This window comes from Dermacentor variabilis, chromosome 10, assembly GCF_050947875.1.
Source record: "Dermacentor variabilis isolate Ectoservices chromosome 10, ASM5094787v1, whole genome shotgun sequence".
Taxonomy (NCBI): domain Eukaryota; kingdom Metazoa; phylum Arthropoda; class Arachnida; order Ixodida; family Ixodidae; genus Dermacentor; species Dermacentor variabilis.
This window is the reverse complement of record NC_134577.1, coordinates 51,007,526-51,035,287: the sequence shown is the minus strand read 5'-3', so window position 1 is coordinate 51,035,287 and position 27,762 is coordinate 51,007,526. Positions and strand designations below refer to the sequence as shown.

Below are 27,762 nucleotides of genomic sequence, written 5' to 3'. Positions count from 1 at the left end.
TTCAGAGAAGAAGAAAACGCCACGCGGAGTGCGGCCGCGTTCTGCCCCGCTGGAACCTCTGGAAGAGACCAGCCCCCCGGTCGCGCCATGGAGGAGAGCCCCTTCGCCGCCAGGGACTTCCTGGTGGAGAGCGTCCTCGACTACTTGGAGACCGATGAGCTCTTCACGTGCGCCGAGGTGAACCGGCTGTGGCAGTCGGTCGCCCTGTCCCTGCTGCGAAGGAAGCTGGTCTCGGTCTCCGTCTGCTGCACGCCGGTGAGCCACGTCGCTTCCGTTTCTGCGACCAATTATCCAGCAATAAGCCATGAAGCAGCCTACGGATATGTATAACATAATGGCACCGTTTCGCAGCCATGCAGGTGGGGCCACTAGCTGACTGCGACCGCACTCTCGTAGCTCGGCTACATTATTAGAGCAGCATTGTAGAAGTGCCAATTTTAGAGTATGTATTGTAGTAGTATTCTGCCGTCGGAGGACCAGCGTTGTATACTATTGCAGTATTACTTCTCTCCACCTCCACCACTCATTTTTTGTCACAGCGTCTTGTGCCCAGCTTTGAGCGTCAGAGCTCAGGATCGGTAAACACACTGCTGAATGCGAGGTTATACTGTGAAACTGGATGTGGAGCACTAGAAGCACGTGTGATAGTTCAAAGAAGCGGCAAGCAGCAGTGAAAACGTGAGCGCGCCGTTGCAGGACTCGGAGCGGGCTGCCCTCGCCTCAGCGCTGGGCGGCTCGCACGTGTGCGTTGACATCTTCTGCTCCAAGTTTTCGCGCTTCCGAAACATCGCGCGCATGGCAGGACTGCGACCGTCGCTGGTGTTCCTCTCCCACCACGTCGACCTCGGTGAGGACAAGCGAGGTACGCAACTTATATATATGGCGCCGCGGGAGTGCTGGAATCGTGACAGTTCCGGAGCTTACCGTCGGGCGCGTAGTGTTTAAATAACGCGGCACGCTAACTGGCCGTCAAACCGATTGCCACGTTGCTTGTGAGCGACGGAAGGAATTATAGGAACAACTCAAACATAAAATGTATGATAAATGCATTCTGTTTTTCAGAGCGTAGGGAGCCAAAGCGACGTTAACAATGAGACCTAAGAACCTTAGGGCCGCTATAACAGCCTTGGAACGGAAAAAAAATATCAGGCGTAACTCGGAGACAGGAAGACAGCTGTGTTGATGGGAAAGCGAGGGAGTGCGGCTAATATTTTATTTAGATTAGGACGAGCAGTTTTGGGCAAGGCTATTAGAGCAACAGAACGCAGAAGTGGAGGACGCAAGGTTAGGTGGGGCCATGAGTTCTGGAAACTTACAAGCATAAAACGGAGTCAGTTTATGAATAGGACAGGGGTAGGTAGTTGAAGAAAGCTAGAGAGGGCTTCACCCTGCAGTGGAGACAAATCGGCTCATTATCGTGATTATGAAATTGACGCGGAACCGTGTTAGCTGGCTCGACGACAAAGGTGGGAATGGCACGACAGCTCGCAAGCTGTGGAGGCTAGGTGGGAACAACTAACGTACTAAAGCGAACAACTATCTTCGTTTCTTTCGCCTGTTTTCGTGCTGATCAGCGGACTTCTTCCGCTGCAAGCATGTGCCCTCATGCGACCCTGTATCCGATCGAGCTAATGCTAGGCTGAGTAGGACTTCTTGTTGGCCTAGTTGGTGCAGGTTGATCTTGGTGGAATTGGCACAAAACAAGAGGACTAATTAGCATACATGACAGGACAGGTGCTGTCGTATACTCTTGTTTGAAGTCTTATCTTGTGCAATTTTTAGCAAATTCAGACGCAGGTACCACTTTGAGACGTATCACTCTGAGACGTATCACTCTGTGAGACTTACCACTTTGAGACGTACCCCTTTGATACGTATCACTCTGAGACGTATCATTCTGTGAGACGCATCACTGTGACACGTATCACTCTGTGACACGTATCACTCTGTGAGACGTATCACCCTGAGACGTATCACCATGAAACGTATCACCATGAAACGTATTAATCTGAGACGTATCGCTCTGAGACGTATCACTCTGAGACGTATCACTCTGAGACGTATCATTCAGAGACGTACCAATTTGAAACGTACGTGCTGTCGCGTGAGAGCTTTGCGGCGTCTTAAGTTGCCGATGTCTGAGATCGGCGGTGGCGCTGTCGCGTTTCTTCGTAGCAGTGGAGAGCTGGGCTATCGAAGCACCTCCTGACGGCAGCGTGGCGCGTTCGGCGTCATAACCTCGTGAGCATGTCCTGTCCAGTCGTCTTGCCCCGAGCTTGCTCTTAAATTCAATGGTCAGAGGAGTATCGGGCCTGAGGGGAGTAAACGAGAGGAGGAGAAAGGGGAGGTGCGCATCCGTTGTGGTGCCGTCTTCGCCATCACGCTGTCGTCATTCCGTTTCATGCCGATGTCATCGCGCCTTCGTCATGCCGTTGTGGTTCTGTTGTCACGTGGTCTATGCCACACCGCCGTCGGTGTGGTGCCGCCAGTTATATTGTCGTAACGCCGGCTGACGTAACAATGTCATTGTCACACTTTAATGAATGTCGTCCGCACCAAAACATACCTAACATAATTTGTGCCGCTACCGTCAAACATTTTATCGACGCTAGCCAATATACTGGATGCATTTTTTAGACTGTACACAATTACAAAAAATCATCTGTGGCTTATAACACAATTTTAGTCCTTGAGGTAGATTACTCTAGAGGCATTACTTGCGCACGAAATCGAAGTGCATAAACAACGAATTATCGAAAATTCGCTGAATTTTTTTTTCTTGATTGCTTTACGGCACATATTGGGATTTATGAATTTTAGCCGGTGAGTTGGCAAGTCTTATGCAATTGGAAAGAATTCCCAGGGAGACATCACTTTCGAGCTATTCATTCCCATAACGGGTGACGAAATTTGGCGTTCCAGTTACTTTAGTGCTTCAATGCATGAAACGGTGTTTGTAAATAGAACAACAGTGCAACAGGACATCAAAGCCGGTACGATACTCGGAATTCGTTAAACTCACCATATAGAATTTGTAAATTGCAATAGCTGTTAAGTAATCATAGTAAAAGCGTTACTAGTTAAATTTATTATTTAGACAATTACGCATTTTGGTTTCTCGTTTGAGGTCCGCCTCTTCGAGTAATCTAGTTCAAGGATTAGAATTGTGCTATCTGTAACTGGCGGTTTTTAAAACTTTTGTATAGTATTATGAAAAAACAGCGCGTACTTCTCAAGCATTTTTAGTGTCGCCATTTGTTCTTTGCGGCCCACATCAGTTATCCCCTTACTTAGACAGTCATCGTCGATTATTTCTACAGCTTTCCATATCGCGGCGATGCCTGCCAAGAAATCATTACTGCAATGAACAATTTGCTGTCATTTGACGGACGCTTTGTAACTCGGGGGAAATAACCCATATTACGCTTATCATTGCAAAACAGTTGCGGAAATCTCTGCGGAACAAAGCGAATAGCAATCGGCTGATTTCCGTTTGAATTGTACACCATTAATTGGAACCAGCGCATAATTCAAAAACGTTGTGCACAGGCGTGATAATTAACAATAAAAAATTTTACAGGCGGCCCATCCATGTGTATGGTTTCTCTGACGTCTTTGCCGTTTCGCAGTATTCAGCTGCGTTACTAGTATTTCCCATTGAGATGAGTAGCTCTTCACTGGAAATTTTTATCAGTCGAGGAGAAACTCGACGCTTGAAGTTCCAGTGAAGTGTGAACATTTGAACAAGCACCAGACCTGCTGTCCCCGCGCAGTGGTGGAGCGCCTGCGCGAGTTCCTGCCCCCGGGCTCAGTCATCGTGTATTTCAAGCTGGAGCTCGTCCCAACCGTGAACGACGCCGAGGACGCCACGCACGAGGGCATCTTCGGCGAGTTCCTGTTCCGCGTCGAGGAAGACGTGTCCGCGGAAGCGGCAGCCACCACCTCCGAAGAGGCCGATGACCAGCCGTGGCAACAACCGGATGGCGCCATCCCCGGGTGAGTAGTCATGGTAATTACCGCTATGCCCTATGTGGGCCCCAAAATAACTGAGCCTGATGTCTCTCAAATACTCGCAGCCTAGTGGATGATGGTACTGTGGTAGAAGGAGACCAGTACCGTATCTACTCGATTCTGTCGCGCACTTCTTTTCCCAGAAACACGGCCAGTGCGTCTAAACGGGGTACGGAACACAAGACTGATAGTGGCCAGCTATTGTCATTGTCGTTCGAAACAGCCGCAATCCAATCCACGCGTACACTGCAGCCGGGAGGGGGCGCGGTAGCTGCGACATCGTTTGTGCCTGCTTTGTAAGCTCATTAGGCTACCATCGCCGGCAAAGCGAAATTCATTTAAAATGCCACGGAGGGAACCGAGCATGAGAAGCTACGGAATAATGATAAGGAGGCGTCCCACAGCGACGATGATCGATCTCCTGCCCGCTGTGGCTGTAATGCAATAAAACTTACATCAAATTATAAAAAAAAATTGTTGCTGTCTCTTCTACAATAAAAATCTTGTCGTTACGTTAAGATTAAGTAAACTTAAAGGTCAAGTCGACGTTAAAATCTGGTTAGTTGGGTCAATGTTTGCGTTACAATTAAGGGCACGGTAGAACTAAGTGCTCGTTAGAATCGAGAAAATGTGGCACAGTCCCGCCGGTCGCCTGAAGCTATCCTAAAGTCTTGAAGCGGTCACAAGGTCTGCCTAATGTGGGGGAGGGCGTGTCACACCTCAGTCCATATTCCGAATTTTGACGTCGCTTGACCAAAGAAAACCAAGTATGCCTGACACCACTGCCGAGCATTTGATTTATCTATGCATCTGCTTAAAGGCTAACAGGTAAAATCACGGCAGAACTAGTTGACTCTACAGTATGTACAGGTAAGGTACTGAAAAGGATACGCGAAAGAGCTTGCGCTGTATTTGGCTACTAATGATGTCCTTTATTCGTAATGCAGAATACAGGAAACAAAGCAAGTATAATGGGATTTACAACAATAATGGGGCTCATTCATGAGCTGCTTGAATTGCGTGTTTACTAAACAGAAATTCAACAAGGCTTCCACTCCTCGCCACATCACTCTGTGTGACGGGATATCTCAACCCGTGAACGTGCGCGCCTTTCTGCTTGTCAGCAATAGTATCTGCAGCAACGCGGATATGAATCTTTACGAGAATTTCGAGAAAAACACAACTTGCGAGGCACGTTCATTCACACTCCAGGACTGGCACACTGATGCCTGGATAGGATCCACACTCGCACAACACGTAAGGCGAGTGTCGGCGCACGATACGTGAACTTGAGCAGCCAGTGGTGATTTGAACACGCTCTATCCCTGCGACCACGAATGCGATGAATCGCTGAGCCCGCCGAATGCCGCAACTTCTCTGGAAAGTTCAGATGATGGCCAATGTTAGTAGTTTCTTATGCACTCCTTCAGCTGATGTTATTATGATTTTATTTGCCATCAGATCAGTAAAAATAAAGCAAGAGGCCGGCATCAGGAGGCCTAAAGAAAAAGAAATATATAGGGTTCAGTTGACAAGCGTTATCTTCCTTGGACGAAAGGTCCATTTGTACGGCAAAGTAGCCAACACGTCCGACTTCAGCCGCTTGGAACAGGGTGCGCCTGAAAGGACAAGCCGTCTTGAAATACTCTACAAGACGACTTTGAGGTCGTCTCTGCAAGAGACCAAAGAGACTTCGCAAAAGGACTAGCAAGTAGCTTGACCAAGTAGCAAAACGCTTCAATACTGTTGCAGGCCGTCTTCTTCGACATCTGGCTCGAACCGCGAACGGTGGCGACCCCGTGGCCTGGACGCGCCGTCCGCGCCGCCACCGGGCCTCGCTGCAGACCTGCCCGGCCCGTCCAACCCGGTGGCACCGCTGCGCCCGTGGCCTCGCCGTCCGCGTCTGGCGTCGGGAGGCGAGCGAGGTGCGTTGTTTCACAACGTGCTCCCCGGCGTGCTCGTGTTCCAGGCGCTGCACGTGACCGCGGCCAACATCGAGGGCAACGCGGTCACTTCGTTCTTCACGGAGGAGGCCACCGGCAGGACCGTGCAGGTATCGGCGATCGGGACGAATGGTGCGCTCCAAGGAAATGGTTCCGCTGAAAATTCAGCCAGGTCGAAGGACGTGCCTTAGATATTCATCAGCAATGAGCAAATGACGGTCACACTCAGTTACGCGCAAAGAGCCAAGACCGCTTGTAGTGGGTACGATGGAGAGCTCACATCACTAATGGGGTAGGTATACTAGAGGGCAGGGACTTCTCATAATTTCTGCAGAGTAGCTGCTCGCTAACATTACCGGCTAGCTCGCTGCCATTTTACGACTCATAAACGGCGGAAAGTACGACGAGCTGGGGACGATATTTTTCTTTCATTTCTCTTCTACCTCAGCCGCGGACCCTTTCAGATAAGGGTGCTTGTGTTAGCACCCGGAGGTTGTTCATCTGGCGACAAACTGATTTACACACCTAAAGGTGACAAAATGTTTAGTCTGAACGCCCCAACTCAAGTGCACGGACACATTAAACACTGATTCTTGGTCGTCGTTGTTGCGAGCTGCAGTGAAAACACCCGGCCCATTTCGGTTGTACTACCTCCTGGCAGGTGACGTCGGCGGCTGTCTTCAGCGTCATGCCCAGCAGCCAGCTGGAGCCACTCATGCGCCGGCTGAGCGAGGAATTCGGCTCCACCGACGACGCCATCGCCGTGGTCTTTCCACGCAACCAGGACGAGGTGCTCGGCGAGCTGGAGGCGTTCGAGCGCCACTTCCCCTCCGTGCCGGCGCTGGCGAACCAGGCCACCGAGTTCAACGTGGACGGCCAGTACGCGCCCATGAGCAGGCTCAAGATGATCCTGCTGCTCATCAAGCTGCTCGACTGAGCCCGGTGAGTGGTGTACGTCCGGGCTGTGAGATCTCGGTAGTCGCGCTCTAAATGTGGTGGCGTAAATATGCACATTTTTAATACTTTTTTCTTTTACGTTTAAACTGCGTTTCTTTACCGTAAGGGAAGGCGATAACCCTCGCAGACTTGGATCTTCTCACAATTTTCGCAGCATCGCAATATCACGATTTTATCACAATTTTCAGGGGGGGGGGGGAGGAATGCACTGTGAATGCTGTAACAACACTATCTAGGGCCAACTACCATCATTTGTAGCGTATTAATTGCTATTTCATCGAAATGGCGCCGCTTTTACCTATTGGTGAAATTCGCGCTGTGGCAAGTCTACACGCATGCGTGACACAGCACACATTCTGCAAATGCATGCACGTATACGCATACCATTACACTTCTATACTGCCTCGTCCACCTGTAGATGTAGCATACGTGCACATTGCGAAGCCATGGTGATATTTTGCTGTTGTAAGCATTTGACTCCTATAGTTTCAGATGACGTGCGTAACGTGACGTGACGCTCATTTCGTCAGATTTGAGATGGCCTCATGAGCTGACGGGACGAGCTGTGGATATAAATCTTTCGAATGAACAAAATTGAACATTCGAATATATTATCGCAAACATTAAGGATGTTGTTTAGAGAGATTTACAGTGCCTCTCCGGTTCTCCCGTTTCTCCTCACTCAAAATGGTAATAACGGTCGTTTTTCTCCAGGTATCGCAAGTGGGACAGAGCTTCGTCACCAGGCCCTACGCCGGCCGCCGACCGCGCCGTCTGAATTGTATATGATATGTAAATTAGAGGTTGCCATAAAGGGAACCGCGCATCAGCGACGTTCGATCGATTGTTTGCCTACTTAACAAATTCGCGGATACGTTATACTTTTGCGAGAATTTCGCATATATGTGGTTAAACAGCTGTACTTTGTTTTAGCAATTGTGCTTTCAAGTACGGGTCAGTTGAACCAGTCATGGCGACGTCCACGGAAGCGTTCTTGGGTCGAAGTTCAGCCTATCACTCTTGTATTACGCTGTTCTGAGAGACGCCCGTTTCCTGCAGTCGACGCGGTCTGTGTCAGCTGTCAGTACAGGGCTCTCAGTTCATGTCCATGAAAATGTTTACGAGTTGACGCGGAATTTATTACGTTCGCGCTGTAATGATGTTGTATTGAACGTCTGTTTCGCACAGCTGACACGGGCTGCTGGTTGTACGTCCGTTTGAAAGTCAGTGCACCAACTTGCTTTTTCCTAGAGTCTTTGTCAACTGTCTTGCTCGTTACTGTGGCGCAGTCAGTGTTAGCTGTGCTCTTGTATTGTTCTCTGGCGGAATAAAGTTGGAAGTTCTCAAGTGCACTTTGGGTATGGTCCTGTAGAGTTCTCATCCGAAGTAGACAGGGGAGGATCACGTGTGTGCGAAAGCTCCTTCAGCAAGAGTAGCATACACAGAAGGAGGCAACCTGGCTTATGTTGAGTAAATAAGTAGATTCTTGCGCGAAGCACGCGAATGGAGCGGACTGTCTAGTCGGCACTCTAGACAGCCTAGATCACTGCAGAACTACACTGTCTAGAGAGAATTGCTTTCCTTTTGAAATCGCGGAGCAAAGATATCGCGCTTACTGTTGTCTCGTTCTTGCTCAAGTTTGTCAGCAAGATCGCATTTTCGACGCTGATTGTTCAGTGTAATGCATGATCCTGTCTCTTGCCTTATTTTTGAATGAAAAAGAAAAGCCAGGTTACCTTTGTCGGCGCCTCCTGTAAGCATCTCCTGAGCGATAATGAAAAAAAAGAGAAGAAATTCGAAGGTAATGGAAGAAGAAGTAAACTTATTTTGGAAAAGCAATGAGATTCGTAGCAACTTTAACCATGCCGCGCGCCGGAATAATCTTGTGCTTGCGTTGTACCGGAAGGTAAGATTCCTTCTGCCGTTGAATAAGTGGCAGTACTACTTAAATGCTGCGTGTGTTCTCCCTACAGCGCCTGGCGTTGGAAAGTGTGCGCAGATTTCCCTCTGCCTGTTCTGTTTCTTGTTTAACTTCATGCATTATCAACTAGGTCAAGTTAACGTTCTGGTGGTGGTGGTAACAACTTTATTGAGATTCTGCACAGTTATCTGGCAGGCCCGAGTCCTAGGATGGCCCCTCACGAGGAGCGACCCTTTCGGCCCAGGCAACGAGGGCTTTTTGTAGTTTTTCATCCGGCGTTCTGAGCAGCTCCTCCCACGTCTGTTGTGAGGGAGCTGGCAGGAGCGACCTCGGAGGGGGTAAGCCCTCGCACCCCCAAAGAATGTGATTTTGGGTAGCCAATGTTTGATTTGTGCAGTTTTTACATATTGGGGTTCCATTGCCCGTTGGCCAGCCAATGTGGGCTGGGGAACGACTTAGTTTGGATTCGACGCAGGATTGAGGCTTGCGCTCGCGTGAGGCTTGCGTTTGGAGACGGGTAGATTCGCCTTTTTTGCTTGTAGTAGTTTTTTATCTCGTGGTATGTCGTCGGTGCCTCATTCATGGGATCCTGGTGAAACCGTGTCGCGTTTCGCCACCGCCTTCGCTGACGGTTGCGGGGAGCCTTCGTGACAGAAATCCGCTGCATGCGTGTGCACACACAAGCTATCATCATCAGAGGCTAATACGCCCGTAAGCAAGCAAAAGATGCACCGGCCCGCAGCGCCTTAAGGTTCATGGCTACTCGCTTTGAGTACGTTAGTTGCGATGACACTACTCCTGTGGACGTCGTCGGCGATTTCAGTGTGGATGTGCCGGGACCAAGAAGGGAGCAGTTCACGCGTTTCGTGTTGCAGACGTATCGCTTGTGATTCCACACCGACCTGGCCCCAACCGACCACCCAGCGGCGTACGTGCATCGATCTGACATTATCAAAGAACGCGTTTGCCGATCAGTGTATATCAAAATACATGCCGATCAGTATATATCATAGCGACCACAAAGCCGTTGTGACTGTCGTTACTAAGTGAGAATGAGCGATTCAATAAAATCTTTACAAGTTTTCTTACCACGATGTTTACAGCTTGGCTGATCATCCACCATCGCAGGGCTCAATGACCTTAAGTTTCTTTCTCTCTCTCTCTCTCTCTCTGTTCAAACAAACTAAAATGCGGCCCGTCTTATTCTTCAATAACACGTATTCACCCACTTGCTTTCATTCATTTATCACTACAATCGACCGGATCATCGTTTTTAATCCCTCAAATGCATTTTTTTTACTCCACCCGATTCCTCGCCAATCTCCCTTAGTTCATACGAGGACGACACTGCACACATCCCCAACGAGTCATCCGCCAAAAGCTTCACATGCGCCACTGTCTTTCAAATAATCAACATCGCCACTGTTCTCTGACCAAGCCCGCAACGTGAGCGCGTGATCACGTGATCCGTGCAGCAGAAGCAATCTCTGGCTCGAGCGCCCTCCATCATCGAAACCATCGTAGTTTTCACCGCAAAGCTATCTGAAGCTGTCGACAGCTCTGCGACAACGGCTTCAGTGCAACCCAAGGTTTCGTCGAAACTGACTTCGGCACTGTGATCGACGCACGTAAGACGTCAAGCGCCATGAAACCTGAGCCAACAGACAAGACTCCTAAGCAGCAGCCGCAGAGCGCAAACGCCATCGAAACGGGAATCAAGGACAAGGCTTCACTCAAGACCCCGGAGTCCAGGAGGGCGTCCTCGAAGTCAGGAAAGTCGACGCCCAACCAATCGAAACGCTCGAGCCAGCAGCAACACCTGGAACGGGGAAAGCCGCGAGGAGAACGTGCCTCTTCAGGGTCTGCCGAGCAACCTGGCACGGTTCGCAAGGCAACAGCTGGCGAACTAGGCAAGGTGAATTCATTTCGACATGTAGCTTTACCTGGCCTCTTTATTTAGGCCTGATTCACGCAGTTCTCATACGTCCCGTCCCTTCACCTTTACGGAACCGGCGTTTGTTAGGGGCACTTGGTCACCGCAATTATGATCATTGGCGAACGCTGTGATATCCCGTTTTGTATAGGAGAACCCGGTGAAGAAATTTTCTGTGTAAGCTATATTGCCATGTTGCCGTGACGGGGATGACTGAGCAGTGGCGTAGCAACGGGGGGGGGGGGGGGGGGGTGTCACATACGTCTGAAGACACCCGAAAATTGTCGATATCCTCGCCTTCCTCGACTACACACGGGGGGGGGGGGAGGGGGGAGAGTGTAACAGAAGAGCTTAGGGGGCCCCGGGTGCCAGACGACCTAGCTACGCCACGGTGACTGAGACACGACCAGATGTGCGCCCTAAGAAGTTCACTTTTCATTGGGCGAGGTTGGAACTTATGTCGAGCGAAACAAGTAACACTCAGACCAGAACGACGACAGTGTTGCAATTTTAGCAATTTTGTCTCCATATTCAGCGACGTTTTCGGTCTGTTTAGCGACAAATGTTTTCTATACAGCGACCAGCGACATTTCTTGACGACATGGCAGAACGATTGGTGACTTGCTTGCACAGAAAGTTGCTTCTTAAGTGGCTTTCTAAAGTATACATTAAAGTTCAATATCTACAGGTATAGGCAGAAGAAATAGGCGGTACGGCGTGTGGGCTTTGTGACCAAACGCTGTGGTTAATTGCGCCGAAGGATTTCAACTGCGCTCTTTATTAAACCCATTGCCCAAATGCTGTTGGCACTGTATTGTTTTAGTAAATACATTCCATTGGAGGTCATTCGCAAGCGTGGCAGTATAACTTATCGAAATTTACTGCAGTGAATTTTATGACAGCATTTAGATCAGCTGCAGAAAGGCGTACATATCGGAGCGACTGGGTTGGTCCTCGGGAACCTGCACGCACGGCTTCCACTCCGCACGGCTTTGGTACAAATCAATAATGTGTAGGATAATCGGGGGGATAAAGGAGCAGTAACGTAGTGTTTGACCTTTATAATGGTCGCGTAAATATCACCGCGTTAAGATAACGATACGGGTGTCGTCGTGGATTATCGACGTTCTTCAACGAATGCCGACAAGTATAGAAATTTCGGGCATAACGTAGAACAAGTGCTTCATAGCCCTCGGAAAGCCGGGTTACCTGTGATATCTTTCTTAAACCGTGCTGGGGGTATTTAAAACCTTACAAGGCGGGTAGAAGCATAGTTTCACTTATAACCGTCCGAATGTCTGTAACTATAGTAAGACCGCCCCGGTGGCTTAGCGACTATAATATGCCGTTACGCTGCCAAGGTCGAGGGCGCGATGTCAAATACCGGGCGCGATGGCCGCCTTTTGATGGGGGCGAAATGCAAGATAGCCTGTGTACCGCGCCTTTGGTACGCGTTAAAAGACCCCAGGAGGCCAAAATTAATTCGGAATACCGCGCTACGGCGTACCTCATAGTAACATTGCGGGTTTGGCACACAAAACCCAACAATTTCATTTCAATTAGTGAAGTAAAGGTCCTCCGCTACACCCTTCTTTTAAGTTCGACGTCAATTCCTAATCATCTACACGGACACTATAGATGAAAGTGAAATGATTAGGTTGATGCGTTACGTCGTGTTCGCCCATATAATGAATTGTTCCAAAGCGCCTACAATATTGAAAATTCATGCTATATACGGTTCATGTGACAGTGGCTTTACAGCAAGATCTCGCGAAACTTTAATGACTTCTGCGTCTAAGTTTGGTGACACACTCAAAGAAAAAAATGGCAACGCTGCTCCTAGGTTCCAGCGTAATCGCTTGTGCTCGCAAATGCGTTCAAGAATGCACAACACTGCTCGCGTCACGCACGCGATCTGGTGAGACAGGGCTATTCCTCACTGTATAGAAACGTAGAGAACATTCGAGGGAGTTCCGATACATTAACGCGCGTCCTTCGCTGAGCGATTACATTATAACAGTGATTGGCCGGTGAAAAACGATCGACAAAAGCCATTAACGATTTACACGCGCGCCTAGATGATCTTACTGCCTATTTTTCCGGGATTTCGCTCTTCGCTAGAATTGTACGTTCGAAAACAGAGCGTGCTCCGTGCACTCACGTTTACACCCCTACACTTGGAAATTTGAAATAAATAATAAATAAATAAATAAATACCAGGCGTCAACCGGTACGTTACGATTGTGGTGAGCAAAAGCCAAATGGATAACGAAAGAGACGCAACCTTGTGGGAGGGACAAGGCTCGAACCTAGGGCGAGGTGGTAAGTCACATTAAATAGAGGACAGCCTAGAAGACCTGAAGAAAAGACGCATACGGTGCTGGCTTTCGTGTTTCTAGCGAAGCAGGGATCATATGTAGTAGCGTACTTAGAAATGAAAAGAAACAAGGGTGTCTTATGAAACAAGACGGCGGGAATATTTAGTGACGATTCACGAGGCGCAGTTGAAATCTTGAGAATTCTGATTTATACACGGAATCAGCGCAACGGCACTGATGAGTTAGTCAAGCACTCGGGAATGCAAGGCTCGCTAAATTGTATTTAATGTGTTGAGTGTGCACACACAGCGTACGTGAGCACTGGGTTGCCTTCTTAAGGTGGTTGTGTGACAAACGGGTTGAGAAAGTTTTCCTCCAGCGCTGGCAACAGTGTGCGGCGATTTTTTTTGCTACGACCAGGAGGCCACGCCAGTGACCCCGCAAGACCGGCTTTCCAGAGCAACGACACCTCGTAGACCGAAAAGTGGAACCGAATCTCCGGTCGGGTCAGGGCCGGCCAACCAGAACATGGTTACCGTTGGTCGCGAAGGCGAGGGTAAAAGATCGCTACCAACAAGTCGCAGTCGTACACGGAGTACGGTACCGACTCCGGTACCGCACACTCCCGCGACTCTAGTCGCTGGCCAGCAGGTTCTACCCGAGCAGCACACGACACCTGAGAGCGCAGCCGAGCCAGCTCCAGGCACACAAGGCTCAGAGATCCCGGAACCACCCGTGAGAGTGGCGGTGATAGATCCCCATGACACGGGCAGGCCTTGGGAGAATCCACTCATGGTGAGCTATGTTAGTCCGCCTGCACCGCTCCACTATCGGCCCTGTGCGGTGCACTCGAGCAACGACTCATTATTCGGCGCGAAGGTTCGGAGGCGAAGGAGATTTGGAGTTCTAACTGTGACCGATGCGGCTCGACGTACGGCCACTTTCGTTACGTGTAAGGCGTTTCGTCGCCATCGTATCCCACGTGTTATTGTTGCGTTAAGCCTGACAGACGGAAATGCGTGTAGTGAGTGAATGCAGCCTTGGAACACATGGCGACCTCGTACCATGTGAAAAGTACCGCCAATCAAATAGCAATCAAGTGCACTTTTGTTCAATGATTTAACTGTCAATTGTGAAGGACTGCGAAGAGAAGATAACGAAGGCCAACGAAGGCACCCGCTATCACGTGGCTTGGCAACTGCAGTTTAGAAACGACTGCTTTCGTTGGACGGGTATTCTTCGTAATTTAAGGGTATGCACGGCGCCAGAGCCAAACTGTTCAAGCTTCCACAACGCCCGGCCGCAAGCTCATGTGCGTCTCATTTCGGAGTTTCCCATTTGTTTCAGTGCCTGTACACGCCCGAGGGTGGCTTGCAGCCGATGGCCTACGCCGTGTTCGCCTTCATCTTGCTCGCCTTCGCGGCACTGCTGTTCTACTTCTTGATTCGGCAGAGCTCCGGTAGGACCCACGGCGCCTGTGATACGCCGGCGTGCGAGGCCTACTCCAGGCTGCTGCTCGCCTCCATCAACTCGTCGGTCAAGCCGTGCGAAAGCTTCAGCCGCTATGTCTGCGACGGCTGGCGCAGCGGCCACGACCTGAACGTCAGCGAGGACACCATTCTCGCAGCACTCGGCCGGGTGTATCGTTTGGCGGAGGACAGCGCGGTGCCGGCCAACGGTCAGAACGCGATGCAGCGCGCGACCGCCTTCTACCTGAGCTGCGCGTGCGTCAGCAGGGGCGAGTGCGACGAGCTGCAGAAGGTGAAGGCGCTGCTGCGACAGGCGGGCATCGTCTGGCCGCACAGGGCACGCAGTCCGGCTGTCGTGAAGACGCTCCTTTACACGTCCGTGAGACTGCGCTGGGCCAGCCTCCTCGACCTCGAGGTTGTGCCGCGCAAGAGGGACACGCAAATTTACCTACGAATACCGCCATGGTTCTATAGCCTAAGTTCCAAGCTCGCGGAGCACCAGCCTTCGCCTGGCGCTCGGAAACGATACTTCGACTTTCTGAGATATAACTTCAAGAGCGAAGGAGACATCGTTACGGATGAAGACATCGTGTCATTTGAGGATACCCACATCGCGGAACTTGACATTGTGGGCCTTTTAGATAGCTACGAGAGCACAAGAAACGAGGCGACAACCAGTGACTTGTTTATGTACAGGACGGCCAAGGGCTATCGTGCGGTTTGGATCGACGCTTTGCGTGACTACGGCGTCAAGATGCGCAAAAATGACGATATCGTGTTCGTGACCAATAATCCCACTTTCGTAAACAATTTCCTCGTGAAGTGGGAGCAGTACCGTGAGGAGAACATGCACATGTTCATTTCCTGGGGCACCGTCCAGGTGGCGGCGCTGTTCTCGAACCAGATGTTGCAGGCCAACTTCTACGGCAGCCCGTCAAAAGCAAGGGCCGGCCATGGCGCGTACTGCTTCAGCAAGACGCTCCTCTTCGTTGGCGACGAGGCAATTTACGCGTAAGATAATTTGCGTGGCTCATAGAAGTACCGGGTGTCTCAGCTAACTTGTGGCAAGCGTTTAAAAACATCATGTATGCGCTGCGCGTATCCAACATTGCTTGGTGTGTTCTTTAGCGACCCCAAATACTTTCGCTGTGAGCTTACGTCAATAATTAACAAATTTTTAGCTAACCGAAATGCAAATACTGATATAAGCTAAATATTGCTGCAACATAATTGCTACGATACGATGATAAGATTACTACACATATGACCTACGGTTTGTTAAGGGCAAATGTGGTGCGCAATTTCACACGTGGACATATGTTGCCCTAAAGTATGGTCATAGATGGCTATGTGAAACACCAATCTATTTGAAATGTATTTAGTTATAAGTAGTGTTTGCAGACGCTTATTTTTCACGTAACGTTCTATAAACGAAACAAATTCGCATGGGCCGCATTGTCGCGCGTAGTTTTATACCAACTCATGAAACATAGTTTAAGGTACACGTGAAAAGTTTCGGCAAAGGAAACCTGTACGGTTTTTCTAAAGCTTTCGCCTCTGAACGAAAGTTTACTCTGGTATGGGTATCGAACGCTGCACCATCGCATGCCAAGGTAGTCGCTCTGCCTGCCACCAAGTTTCCTCGAGCATGCGGATTTTCCCATCTCATTTATTTGATCTTTCATATCTAACAGGGTGCCAGATCTTTGAAATGGTGAAATTGAAATATTGCTGCATAATTCAAAGCATACTTGGTGCTGGGGTATCTTAATATGAATAAATTTTACCTACTCGTTTGAATTCATTACAATCAGCAACGCGGTCGGACGTGCCGTCGAAAGGATTTTTATTTCTTTTTTTTTGCATACTGAAACACGAACCTCAGTGACATCATTCGCTGCCAGGCGTCATGTTCGTGACACAATTATTTAAACCGTCGGGTTTCAATAGCCGATTAACTTACATAGAAAAAAAAATGCACAAGGATCTTGTTTTCTACATTTTGTGCTTTGATATTACCATTGTCACATTGAAAGTTTGTTACAGTCTATTGCAATTATTGCTACCCTAAGTAACAATTATTAACAGTGAACGTGTCAACCTACTCCCACCGCGTACTTCAACGCTACGTACCCGTGTCATGCTCTCGCCAGGTAACAATTAACGCAGAATGCCGTCAGATTTGGAACGTGTCTTCAGGAAGCAGGTTTTCTTTGCCGTCGGCGTCTAGCCAAGAACATCAGTCAAGATTAAAACAAGATTAGTGTTTGTTAGGCATCTAAAATTATTTTACATTAGCTTTGCTCCACCCGTTTGGAGACGATGCAGCGGTGATGGAAGCCGTATATCTGTCCTGCGCCCAGAATCTGAGCACGCTCACAAAAACGAAGCTGCCGTTCAGGTACCGGAACGAATTCCTGCCAGAGGAGTCGGGTCACGTGGCCGAGACGGTCGTCGCGGACGTTCGCCGAGCCCTGGAACGCCGCGTTCGCAGTTGGAGTCGATACGACGGCAACGTCACCATCGTCGGCGACTGGTACTCCACGCGAACAGCGCTCAAGTACCTGCACGAAGAGGGCAGCGCCAACGCCCGCACCGGGACCCGGCAAACGAGTGCGTCACCGTTTCCCCTAATCTCGGAATACTGCAGCTCAGCTGTGCATCCGAAATGGTAACAGCGCGAACAAGACGGCGACCTGTGCCCTTTCGTCCTGAGCCCTTTCACGTCCTGTGCCCTTTCACGGAGTGAAAGGGCACAGGACGAGCGCTCGTCCTTTCTCTCCGTCGCCATCTTGTTCGCGCTGTTACCATTACGAATGTATATCAACTCGGCCAACTTTCCACTTTAATACAGCTATGCAATCGCAATGGCATTATGCATTCTACGCGACATATATTTAGCTTGAACGGCCGCGGAGGCCCATTGGCTTAGCCATTCTGCTGCCAAGTTCGTGGTCGCGGATTTGATTCACACGCCTGGCGCCCACATCTCGGGAGTGGCAGAATGTAAGACCCCCCTTGCAGCTAGATTTAGGTGCACGTCGGAGAACCCTGTGTGCTGGCAACTGCTGACTCGGAGCCCCATTCTTGGTTCGTAACATCAAAGTAACTCGGTCAATCAGTCTGGACGAGTGTGAATTATTACAAATTTGGTGCCAACACCTGCGCAATCTCTTTGGTAACGCCTGCACGACCCCGCCATATCATATCAAAAGCCATGTCAGAAACTGTCGTACGGTTTTATGAGGCTCATTGCCAAACCAACTACGTAATAAATAGTTATGCAAAGTATAATTGAATTTTTTATTAGAAATATAGTTATGTCTGTTGGGGCACGAAAGAAACGCGAAAATTTGGGTTCAGAGAAAATCTGCAACACAGAATTGAAGTACCTCTAGCGCTCACAAAAAATACAAATAAAACCAAATAAAACAAATAAAAGTCACCAAATTAGTAGCATGTCTCCTCCTGATTCTTCTTTTTGTCTGATCTTGTCCATCTGACACATAATTAAAATTTCTAGGTTGTTATGAAGCACCATCACTGTAGCTGCAGACCTCCACATTGAGCGGCTGGTGAATCGCACGAAAAGATTTTACTTTGTAAAGGCCATGTTCTATTGTAACTGGTTTAAAAACTCCAATTCTGTCTTTCTCTATGTTTATGAAATGACAGAGGACGTCAGATACCGTGAACACGAGAATCTGAGGTTTCGAATGTGTGCCCTTGGTTTCCCTTTGCCAACTCGTACTATTCAAGCACTTATTCTGGGTAAAACAATGTCTAACAGAGTGCCAAAATCTGTAATTGTTACCTTCCATTGTAGATACTTATGCCAGAATACCGCAGGCCCATTTTCTGCATCAATGACCAATCTTCAAAACACTTCCGGAAGCGCTTTCGTCACCGCGTCCTTCGCGCACGGTGACTTTCGTGCATTGATTCCCGATAACTTATGTTTCCCTCACCTTCGGACTCCGATCTTTTGCCAAAACTACACCGGCAATTTGCTATTCATTTAACCCACAAGAAACGCCAGGCTAGTGTAAAACATGTTTTAAACGTAGTGCGTCTCCGTTCTGAGAGTTTGTTTAACACAGGTGGAAACACGCTGTAAATGTTTTTGAAGCCTTATTAGTTCTTTGAACATGAAGGTAACGTAAGGAAAAGTAAGAAATGCACACAATCCGATAAATTTCTTTTGTTATACATTGGACCGCTGCTTTTCCTAGTAGACATTAATGATATAACCGCATGCACTGACGATAGCGTAAATATTAAATTGTTCGCGGGTGGCTGCTTATACATTACAAGGTGATTCACCATACTAATGACGAAGTAATCCCGAACAAGAGACTTACTGCGATTTCTGAGCAGTGCGATACCTGGGACATGAAACCTAATGAAGAAAAACAGTTTTTTTGCGCATAAACAACAATAAAACATATTCTGCCATATCAATACACTATTAACCAATCAGCAGTCACTGAAACCGACTCTTTTGAATATTTAGATGTAACAATCAACAATCGCTTGAACTGGTCACAACGCATCAATAATGCTTGTGCGTCTGCTCGGCGTAAATTCGGTCTGCTAAGGAACACGCTGAAACTCTCACCTCCACCCGTGAAACTCAACGTTCAACACACTGGTAAGGTCGAGATTAGAATATGCTTGCGTCGTCTGGGACCCTTTCACGAAAATAAACATTAACAGACGGGAAAACAAACAGACTTGCCGCCCGCTTCATATTTAATTGCTCTGCAGGTTGTGACTGCCCATCTCATTTGATGAACGAAAATACCATTGCCATCATGGAATCCCGAAGAAAGGTAGCACGTCTAAAATTGCTTTCCCGCCTCTGGAAATGTTACAACTTGATCATTCATCTTATCTCCATTCCCTATCAGCCAGACCTACTAGGAATCATAATTCCGGCAAGATAACCCATATTTTTGCGAGCACTAACTGCCTCGAGTTTTCCTTTTTTTTTTTTCAATAGCAATCAACGAATGCAACTCCCTGGCAGCCGATGTATTTCTGTCCAAAAACGTACCATATGCCACGGAAAAACTGCATTTGTTGTAAAAGTAGTTGCGTATGCTTGCTTTAGTGCATGTTATCCTGCGCGTCAAGAAGGATGTTGTCTATCCTCGCTGCGTTAAGCTTGATAAGTCTGCATTGCTTGTTGCAAATCTTTCTTCCCTCTTAATTTTTCCACAAAAATTCTCATTTCTACTTTACGCACTTCCTTGCACTGTACATTGATGTTTTTATTATGACAACGTTTTTTTCTGTTTATTATTATTTTTTCCTTCTCCTTAGGATGTTTGTATTTCGCATCAATACTGTGTAAACAAATACACTCCTGCCTGGGCCACATGTTGGCCTGCAGTATTCTGTAATAAAATTATAAAACCCACCCGCATCTGAAGTTTTGATTTCGCAGACAGTGGGTGGGGTGGGATGCTTTCCTTGGCTTGGTTATGTGTTGCCGTCTTATGGCTGTGATTATATATATATATATATATATATATATATATATATATATATATATATATATATATATATATATATATATATATATCATCAGGAAGTGTATCGGAAATTGGTAATTGATGAGGAAAGTGCCTGCGGTATTCTGGTACACGTATTTAACTGGATACACTGGAAGGAAACAACTGTAAATATTGGCACTCTGTCAGGCATTGTCTGACATGACGAGCTTTCGAGCGATTAGCGCGGTGCAAAATATTCGCGGTTTCGCTTCGACGGGGTGTTTACACTGTGTTCCTTGACGTCGTTGTCTCTAAAGGCGGACCCCAGCCAGACATGGGCAAGTCGCTGGTGGGCAACTGGCGTCTGCTTCCGCGGGATGCTCTGTCCGACCCGACACTCAGTCGGCTGTCGAGTGCCATTGAGAAGCTCCGGCTATACGTGCTCCAAAACGGCAGCGTACCGCAGGGACCGGACCTGTCCCTGTTGCCGTACGCGTTCAGCTTTCCATACTTCGACGCGAAGGCCTCGGCCGCCTTCAACTACGCCGGAGTGGGTAGCCTTGTTGCGCAGGGGCTCGGCGAGTTGTTCCTGTACGCTTACTCCAAGTCCAAAATAGACCCCGCCGTCAAGACGTACCTGAAGTGCATGCAGGGCAGCTCTCCGTCTTTGGTGAGTGCGGAATGAACTTTCAGCGAGGGTTACCTAACAGCTGCCACGAGTGTAAACCGCTCGAATCGGTGATCGTAACATTTGCATACCTTGCACGCGCCGCTGCTCTCTGCATAGTATATACGAACGGAGAGACGGCAGATAGAGGCGAAAAAAAAAGGAAAACAGCGCATCTGTGCGACCTTGTAGAATCAGAATCTGATTCCATGAGAAGAAGAAGAAGGAGGAAAACTTTACTAAAAAGAATGGTCCGGCATCTTTGACTGTGGTCGCCTCAGGTAGCGGCTCGAAGTCCGTGGACTCGGGTGGCGTCTTCGGCTTGCTGAAGATGCAGCCCGAGACGCCGCCCGTTGCACGCAGTAAAAGGAAGTTCAGAAATCATTTGCAACAATTGTAGTTGGGTCTGAAACGTTAAGCCTGCTTGACTCATCACCTATAGCATATTTCCGCCGAACGTGAGCTCAATGCACCGTACAGTTCTTCTAGGAATCTGGGAACGGCCGTATGGCGCTTTGTAGAAATTGTTAACATTTTCTACAAATCACGTAATCACCTGACGCGCTTGAAACTTTGCCCGCCCATGACACATAATACACTCCCTGTTCACGTTGAGTTATTTGAGAACATCTGGAAAAATTCCTTCGTGGGTCTTAAAATACGCTTGTTGGCTGTGGAACGCTCGAACAGGTAATCTTTACAAAGCTGTAAGTTACGCAAGCAAACCTTTCATCGTACGTTACCCAGAACACGTTTCCTACTTTAGCAACATATAAACCTACTTCACGCCCCGCATATAACGCACGAATAGAGGAAGAAATCGAGTATTCGGAAATTTCGAAAGTTCGTATTTACCCTATACACACTTCAAGCTTTCATTACTCGTTATCCGTAATAACGTGGCCTCAATTCTCTCGAAGTGAACAATTCCTCGCATTTTTCCTTCTGTTCTTCCTGAGTAACGGGAGAACCGGTACGTGTTTCACGTAACGATGTTAAACAGGCATCGAACAATCGTTCAGCAATTACAGCTTAGCTCTTAATGAGGCCGCACACTTCATAATTTGCCCGCGCGTTGACCGTAACATGTCTCACGCACACACGTGAGCAATAGTACACGGACCACAGGGTCTCCGAAAAAAACTAAATTTCTTTGCATTTAACATGCATAAACTGAAATTGACGAGTACATTGGAAATTTCGCAATGCCAAGTCTGGACTGCAGTCCTCAATGTCAAATTGCGTTCACAGGCAGAGGGAAAAAAATCGGCTTTATCGCGCAATCCCTGGTCCGTATACTTTTGCTCACGGGTGTACCTACTAACGTACACGCAATGAATAATCTACATTTTTCAGGGGATCGTGAATAGACGCGGGCAACGTTTTCGGGCATTTCTAGTCGCACAAGAACCATTGCTGCAATAGTTTATCCACTGCCGTATGTGGGGATGGATGCCACGCCCCAATGTAAACATGCATTCCAACCGAACCCGCAAGCCATGGAAGTTACACGCATCGTTCGCAATTCGTGCGGGATTGTTCGTCACTCGCCGCCGTTCCGAGGGATGAACGTCAGCGCCAGAGTTGCGAAGTGGGCCTTTTCATTCCATCCACTCCATTCCGGAGAGTTGAGATTCCCATAATTCCACTCCTTCTAACTCCTCGGCATGCTTAAAGTTGGATCATTCCCACTCCTGCAGTGGCTTATAGTAAATAAATTCCGTTCCTCCAAGTTTAATAAGTGTGAAACAATTTCTCTATAATTGCTTAACACTTGAGCCTTTGCGTGTGTAGTAAGTGAAAAGCATACTTTGAGTGTCTTAACAACGTTTCAAATAATGATCCGTACTATTTCGTCGCAAAAGAAGCAAACGCGCTCAGTGCATTTTGCCTTCGCAGTGCGTTGTTGCCTGTAATCTCAAATATCTACTCTTATTGACAGTAGATACGTGTGCTCGGTGCGCAGGTTGAAGTCTCGAATAAGTGGCGTTATTACAAAATGCGTTCAGTTGTTGCGACCATAATACACGCATATCTACAAAACATGCCAGTTTCGGGAAAATGGACCAGCAGCTTCTCATGTGGTTGGTGCCTTTTTTTTTTTCGAAGTTCCTCCCACCTGAGAACAAGTGAATAAAAAGAAAAAGAAAAAAGCAAAGGCACGGTCACTTTCTAGGCTTCTTCAAATTAATAACAAAAAATAAAAGAAAGCTCTATAGTGACTGACGCCTTCATAAGCACTTTCGTTTCGTGGTGTTTACACAGTTTTTCTTATATTTAGGATTAAGCCTAATGTTTTCTTTAGCCAAATAATTTTAGACAGCAAGGTGCAGCGATCTGGCAAATACTATTAGCCTACAGCTACCCACTCGTGACCGCTGAAGTGAGCGTCAAATGAGCTGCTCACACGCTTGGCGGTTCATGACAACATCGCACGCGGCGATACGAGCAAGGTTTGCCTTCTAAATAAAATCCATCCGCCATATCCAAAAATCAGTACTACTTATGCAACAGTATTTATTCGAGTAAAGCAAAGTACAAAAATAATATTGCATCGGTGTGCGTGTCGTGCCTCCAGCCAGATTATTCTGTCGCTTATATGGCTAAAATAAAAGCGAAACACATTCACATATTTTTCTTAAGGACGCTATTATTTGTTTAAACCTCACTAGCATTTTAACGGCCACCATATTTTCTAGCACACCTCTCTGACCACCTGTTATCTCGCCCTCTCAGTCCTATACAGTGTCGAATCGCTTGCTCTTACTACAATAATTCTCCACAACTAAAAGATGCTGTCTTTAATATCACTTCAACATTGCCACGCAGAAAGGCTTCTAGGTCTTCGGAAATGCAGAATACTGTGTCGCTTATCTTTATCGTGACTGAGGTAGTCACCTATTGGTAGATACCGGAAGATACGGTTTTGAGTAAGTATTGAGAAATTTAATAAAATTGACCTAGTCTACTTTATTATAATCCGCAAATTCACCCTCTTTGAAGTCTCGCTTAAAATCACATTTAGTGCTCCATGAATATCTGCCCATTCCATTCCAACTTCACCCCAGAATCCCGGGCTCTCATTCCATTCCCATTGCATCTTCCCGACTGATGCCGTGACCCCATTTCCGTTCCATCCCGGGTGTTTAATATGGTGGAATGGTACCGGAATAATCGCAACTCCGGTCAATGCATGTATTTCAGAGTATTTCAGATATCGCGGCAGGCAATAGAGAGATTTAGATTTTGCGCAGCCATAGATATGGTACGAAAACCGCCGGTCGTATAAAAGAATGCGGAAGGAGTAAAGAAAACAGGCTGGGCTCGGGGCTCAGGGTATGTAAACGCACTTGGTTGTGCTACTGCTAAGACAGCGCACAGGGACGACGTTGCGCATGTCGCAACATGGCCTCAGAAAAGGGGCGGCGCGTGCTGTTTTCCTAGCGCTCCGACGTCTCGGAGACCATCATTGCAAAAGAGGCTTTGGGACGATGGCGGTGTCCACTACGAAACTTACGTGTTGTCGATGTATATGCGTTAAGAGCCGGGCGAAAAGCTAAGGTAGGAGATTTTCTTTTACGCGCAAGCGGACATGCTGTCTGTGCGATTGGCGTGATTAAAGGGACACTAAAGTGAAAAATGATTTCTTCTGCATCAGTAAATTGCCATTCTACAACACCAAAAACACCGCTCTTACAACGATAAGACGTTTGGTAAGCCATAAAAAGCGCAACAACGAAATACGGGTGGCGATGCCTACTTAAGTTCCCGCACCTGGGGGCTGTGACGTCATGGATTTTGATGGCATCTTCTAGGGCCTACTAATTATATATAGCGGTACAAATTGACTACATTGTGTTCTAAAGGAACGAAATATTAAACATGGCAAGTTTCGGGAACCTTTATTCAGCCAACGCGGCCCAAATGCGAAAACATACTTTGGAATCCCTGACGTCACGCTGACGTACCGGCGCTATGGTTTCGGCGCGAAATTCAAATACTGATACTTGGACCTTCATTTTCTCATCTAATAATCAAACAAAATTTTTGAAATGACTACCTGCAGGGTTCTCAAACAATGCTTCATTAGTCTAAACTGATTTATTGTTTCGCTTTAGTGTCCCTTTAAGCCGGAGGCCGCCGAACTGGGAGAGGGAAGTGAGCGCCGAAGGAGGAGGGCACCTGAATGTGGAGAGGAGGAACGCGCACGGAGGAAGAAAGGGAGGAGCGTGCGGTGAAGGGGGAGGATGCAGCGTCCAGTCTGTCCTATATAGGACAGACTGGACGCTGCATAAATGAACGAGCCAGGGAACACGAACTAAATCTAATGAAAGATGGCGTGGAACATTTGTCTGCGCACTGCAAGGCCTGCATGTGCAAACCGCGGTTTTCTGAGATTAGAATTCTTGGCAGAAGTAGATTTCAAACAGCACGTGAGCTGATGGAAGCCTACTATATAAAGAAGAAAGGAACAAATTGCATTAGTGATACATCTATCGTGCTCTATAAATCAGAAACAAGATTGTTTGACCGCTGGGTAACGTAGATCTGTGAACAGCCAGCGCATGCGTGTATGTATATATATTGGGTCATAGCCCAAAATAAATCAGTTGGAAGTGCCGCCTGTGTTGTCTTTATGTGTCTTCCTTTTGTGAGTGTTCAATTGCGGCAAAAAACATGTCTTTTAGGCGGAACGTCGTGGAGGAGGAGGTTCGGCAGAGGCGCGTTGGGTTCACCGCCTCTGGCAATTATTACCACCGTGGTTGCTACGGACTCTGTGTGCGCTATGAATGTACCGGGTTGATCTGGCGGTCGAGAGGCTGAGTGTCTAGCAAGAAGGACGGAACAGCAACGCAAGCGGCGGCAGGCCGAGCGCGAATCGACCGACACCGAAGTTGTCAGCAAGCGCTAGGCACAAGCTGAATGAGACCGACAAAAGGCGTGGGCTAAGCGTGTCCAGGAGACTCGAGAAGAACATGCTAGGTAGCTTGCGACAACGCGGGTGTGCCAGGCAAGATGGCATAGTTTATAAACTCCGGAAAAGCACCCATATGCTTGCGCATAACCCGTGTTCACGAAGTTAAACGTCGCCATATTTCCTCTTCATTCTGGTGCCACTGGATAGCCGCAGAAGTACTTACACATGTTTCGTATCCTCATCTGTGCCATAAGCTTCTCACCACTGTTCTTGCCGTGACAAACATAATGAACGGCCCTCGTCCACGTGACATTGCAGCGTCGACGTCTTAAGCTGTGCTTTCGCCTGATTCGGCGTTGCCATTTCACCATAGCTCGTGAAACGTCTAGTGCATGTTTATTACAATAATAAAGTTGCTACCTGTGCGGTGCGTAAACCTAGATATTTTGTGAGGTTTCACGTTGCATGAGATGGAAATGACACAACTGCATGCATCGCATTTTGTTTCGCAGAGTTTATGTGACCGCTTCACGAAAACGTCGCTTCACGCAAGTTTTGAGCTGAATATGCGTAATGTTTGTCATTTTCTTCTTCACATGTCACCGGAAGACTTGTCGTACAAATGAGTCTCTTCACAGCCAATCCTGCTTCTGTATGCAGCGCGATAAAAGCAGCTGGGCTCGATACCTGGATCCCATCTCCCTGAAGACGAGCCTGGACGCTTACCGGTCGAGCAGCGGCGCGTCCGACGACAATCCTGCCAAGGGCCTGGAGTTCCTCTCTCGAGACCAGCTGTTCTTCGTGGCCGCGTGTTTCACGCGCTGCAGCGGCGGCACCTCACGCTCCGGCGGCTTCGCGCATGCGCAGTGCGACGCCGCCTTTAAGCACGTCAAAGAGTTCGCCGACGTGTTCGGCTGCCCGCCCCAGTCGCCCATGAACCCGATGCAGAGGTGCATGCTGCTGTGACCGAATGGCACTGACGACTACGACGACTTGGCTTTTGAGCGAAATGGGTCAAGTTTTGTATACTTGTGACAAATCTAAAATTCCTGTATGAACGCTATCTTCGGTGCACTTCGTGCTGTCAGGAAGATAACGTTATGCTACATTTTTTTTTTTTGCCTTCTCATTAAGACTTGTGGTGTTTCGCAGCAGGTCGTGTCGACAGCCTTTCGGACGAAATACATTCAGACTGCGGGAAGGCGTTCGTTTGTATTGTAATGAGAATTATCGTTGCCGGTCGTGTATATTGGCAGGGTTTATTTTCGGCATTAATAGTCACTTACGCAGAGAATGACTGCTCATACTTCCAAAATGTTTGCTGTGGGAAAATATTTGTCGCGTTCCTATTATCGTTTCCTTTTTTTTCTCTCTGAGTACAAGAGCTGATGTCGAAGTTAAGTAAATTAACAATGTGCTGCTTCGTCCGGTGTTTAAAGCCTGACATTAATTTTCAGCTGAGAAGGGAAATTCGTACGTCAAACACAGCATAACGTAAAGTTGCTGCGAGACTATACCACCCCCACCCCCCCTTCTTCAAAAAAGGAAAGTGAAAATAAAACCAATTCCCTGAGTACACAGCTTGCACAAGATAGTCCCATTAGCACCAAGGCTAGAGTTGCGCAACGACTGCATAGCATGGCACGGCATAGCATAGCATACGCTTCTTGAAGCTGAAGTTATTGGGAAAAGTTTAGGAAAGAAGTGTGTAAACGATGAACTCATGACATTCCATACAAGATACATATGTATACTTTCGCAAGAAAATGAATCCAGGTGGACTTTTACGCTGGGCCTACGTGTATGCTAGAGGGGTGTACCTGATCTCGAAGCACGCGCGATGGTTTATTTACCTGTATTTCGTGAAAATTTTGTTTTGGCTGGTTACAAGAACTTCATAGACAGTTGCAGGAAAGAAATGTGTTTAGAATTACACCAACATTGCTATTATTCCTCCTGGTTCCTTTCTTGCTGCCGACAAAGATGACTATGCTTTTGTCTTCTCAGACAATAAGGTAGCGAGCAGTGTTAGAGTAAATTTAGATAAATAGAAACCATTTCGATAACATATGAGGATTATTCAAAAAGATGATTCATCCATAATTTATTACAAATTGGAAAATGAGT

The 27,762-nt window shown here is 47.8% G+C and overlaps 2 protein-coding genes across 3 annotated transcripts; both read left to right on the top strand.

Annotated features, from left to right (window-relative positions):
* Positions 1 to 13,566, top strand: LOC142560533 (uncharacterized). 2 transcript variants are annotated; one of them, XM_075672709.1, is made up of 6 exons: positions 1 to 255; positions 697 to 862; positions 3,774 to 3,996; positions 5,764 to 6,064; positions 6,616 to 6,896; positions 13,504 to 13,566. In XM_075672709.1, the coding sequence occupies exons 1-5, from the start codon at positions 88 to 90 to the stop codon at positions 6,889 to 6,891; spliced, it is 1,134 nt and encodes a 377-aa protein (XP_075528824.1). In that variant the 5' UTR covers positions 1 to 87; the 3' UTR covers positions 6,892 to 6,896; positions 13,504 to 13,566. The 2 variants fall into 2 exon arrangements, with proteins under 2 accessions (XP_075528824.1, XP_075528823.1); XM_075672708.1 differs by lacking the exon at positions 13,504 to 13,566 and adding an exon at positions 7,626 to 8,261.
* LOC142559233 (neprilysin-1-like) lies at positions 10,478 to 26,699 on the top strand. The gene is made up of 6 exons (XM_075670861.1): positions 10,478 to 10,747; positions 13,735 to 13,878; positions 14,431 to 15,563; positions 16,954 to 17,165; positions 20,368 to 20,720; positions 26,296 to 26,699. Exons 1-6 carry the CDS (start codon positions 10,478 to 10,480, stop codon positions 26,599 to 26,601), a joined length of 2,418 nt encoding a protein of 805 aa, XP_075526976.1. The 3' UTR covers positions 26,602 to 26,699.
* Positions 26,700 to 27,762: the final 1,063 nt, after the last annotated feature.

Coding starts and splice junctions, on each gene's coding strand:
- LOC142560533 (XM_075672709.1), top strand. CDS start 88: ATGGAGGAGAGCCCCTTCGCCGCCAGGGACTTCCTGGTGGAGAGCGTC. Junction 256..696: donor TCTCCGTCTGCTGCACGCCG/GTGAGCCACGTC, acceptor GCGCCGTTGCAG/GACTCGGAGCGGGCTGCCCT. Junction 863..3,773: donor CCTCGGTGAGGACAAGCGAG/GTACGCAACTTA, acceptor GTCCCCGCGCAG/TGGTGGAGCGCCTGCGCGAG.
- LOC142559233 (XM_075670861.1), top strand. CDS start 10,478: ATGAAACCTGAGCCAACAGACAAGACTCCTAAGCAGCAGCCGCAGAGC. Junction 10,748..13,734: donor CAGCTGGCGAACTAGGCAAG/GTGAATTCATTT, acceptor GCTGGCCAGCAG/GTTCTACCCGAGCAGCACAC. Junction 15,564..16,953: donor GGCGACGAGGCAATTTACGC/GTAAGATAATTT, acceptor GCTGCCGTTCAG/GTACCGGAACGAATTCCTGC.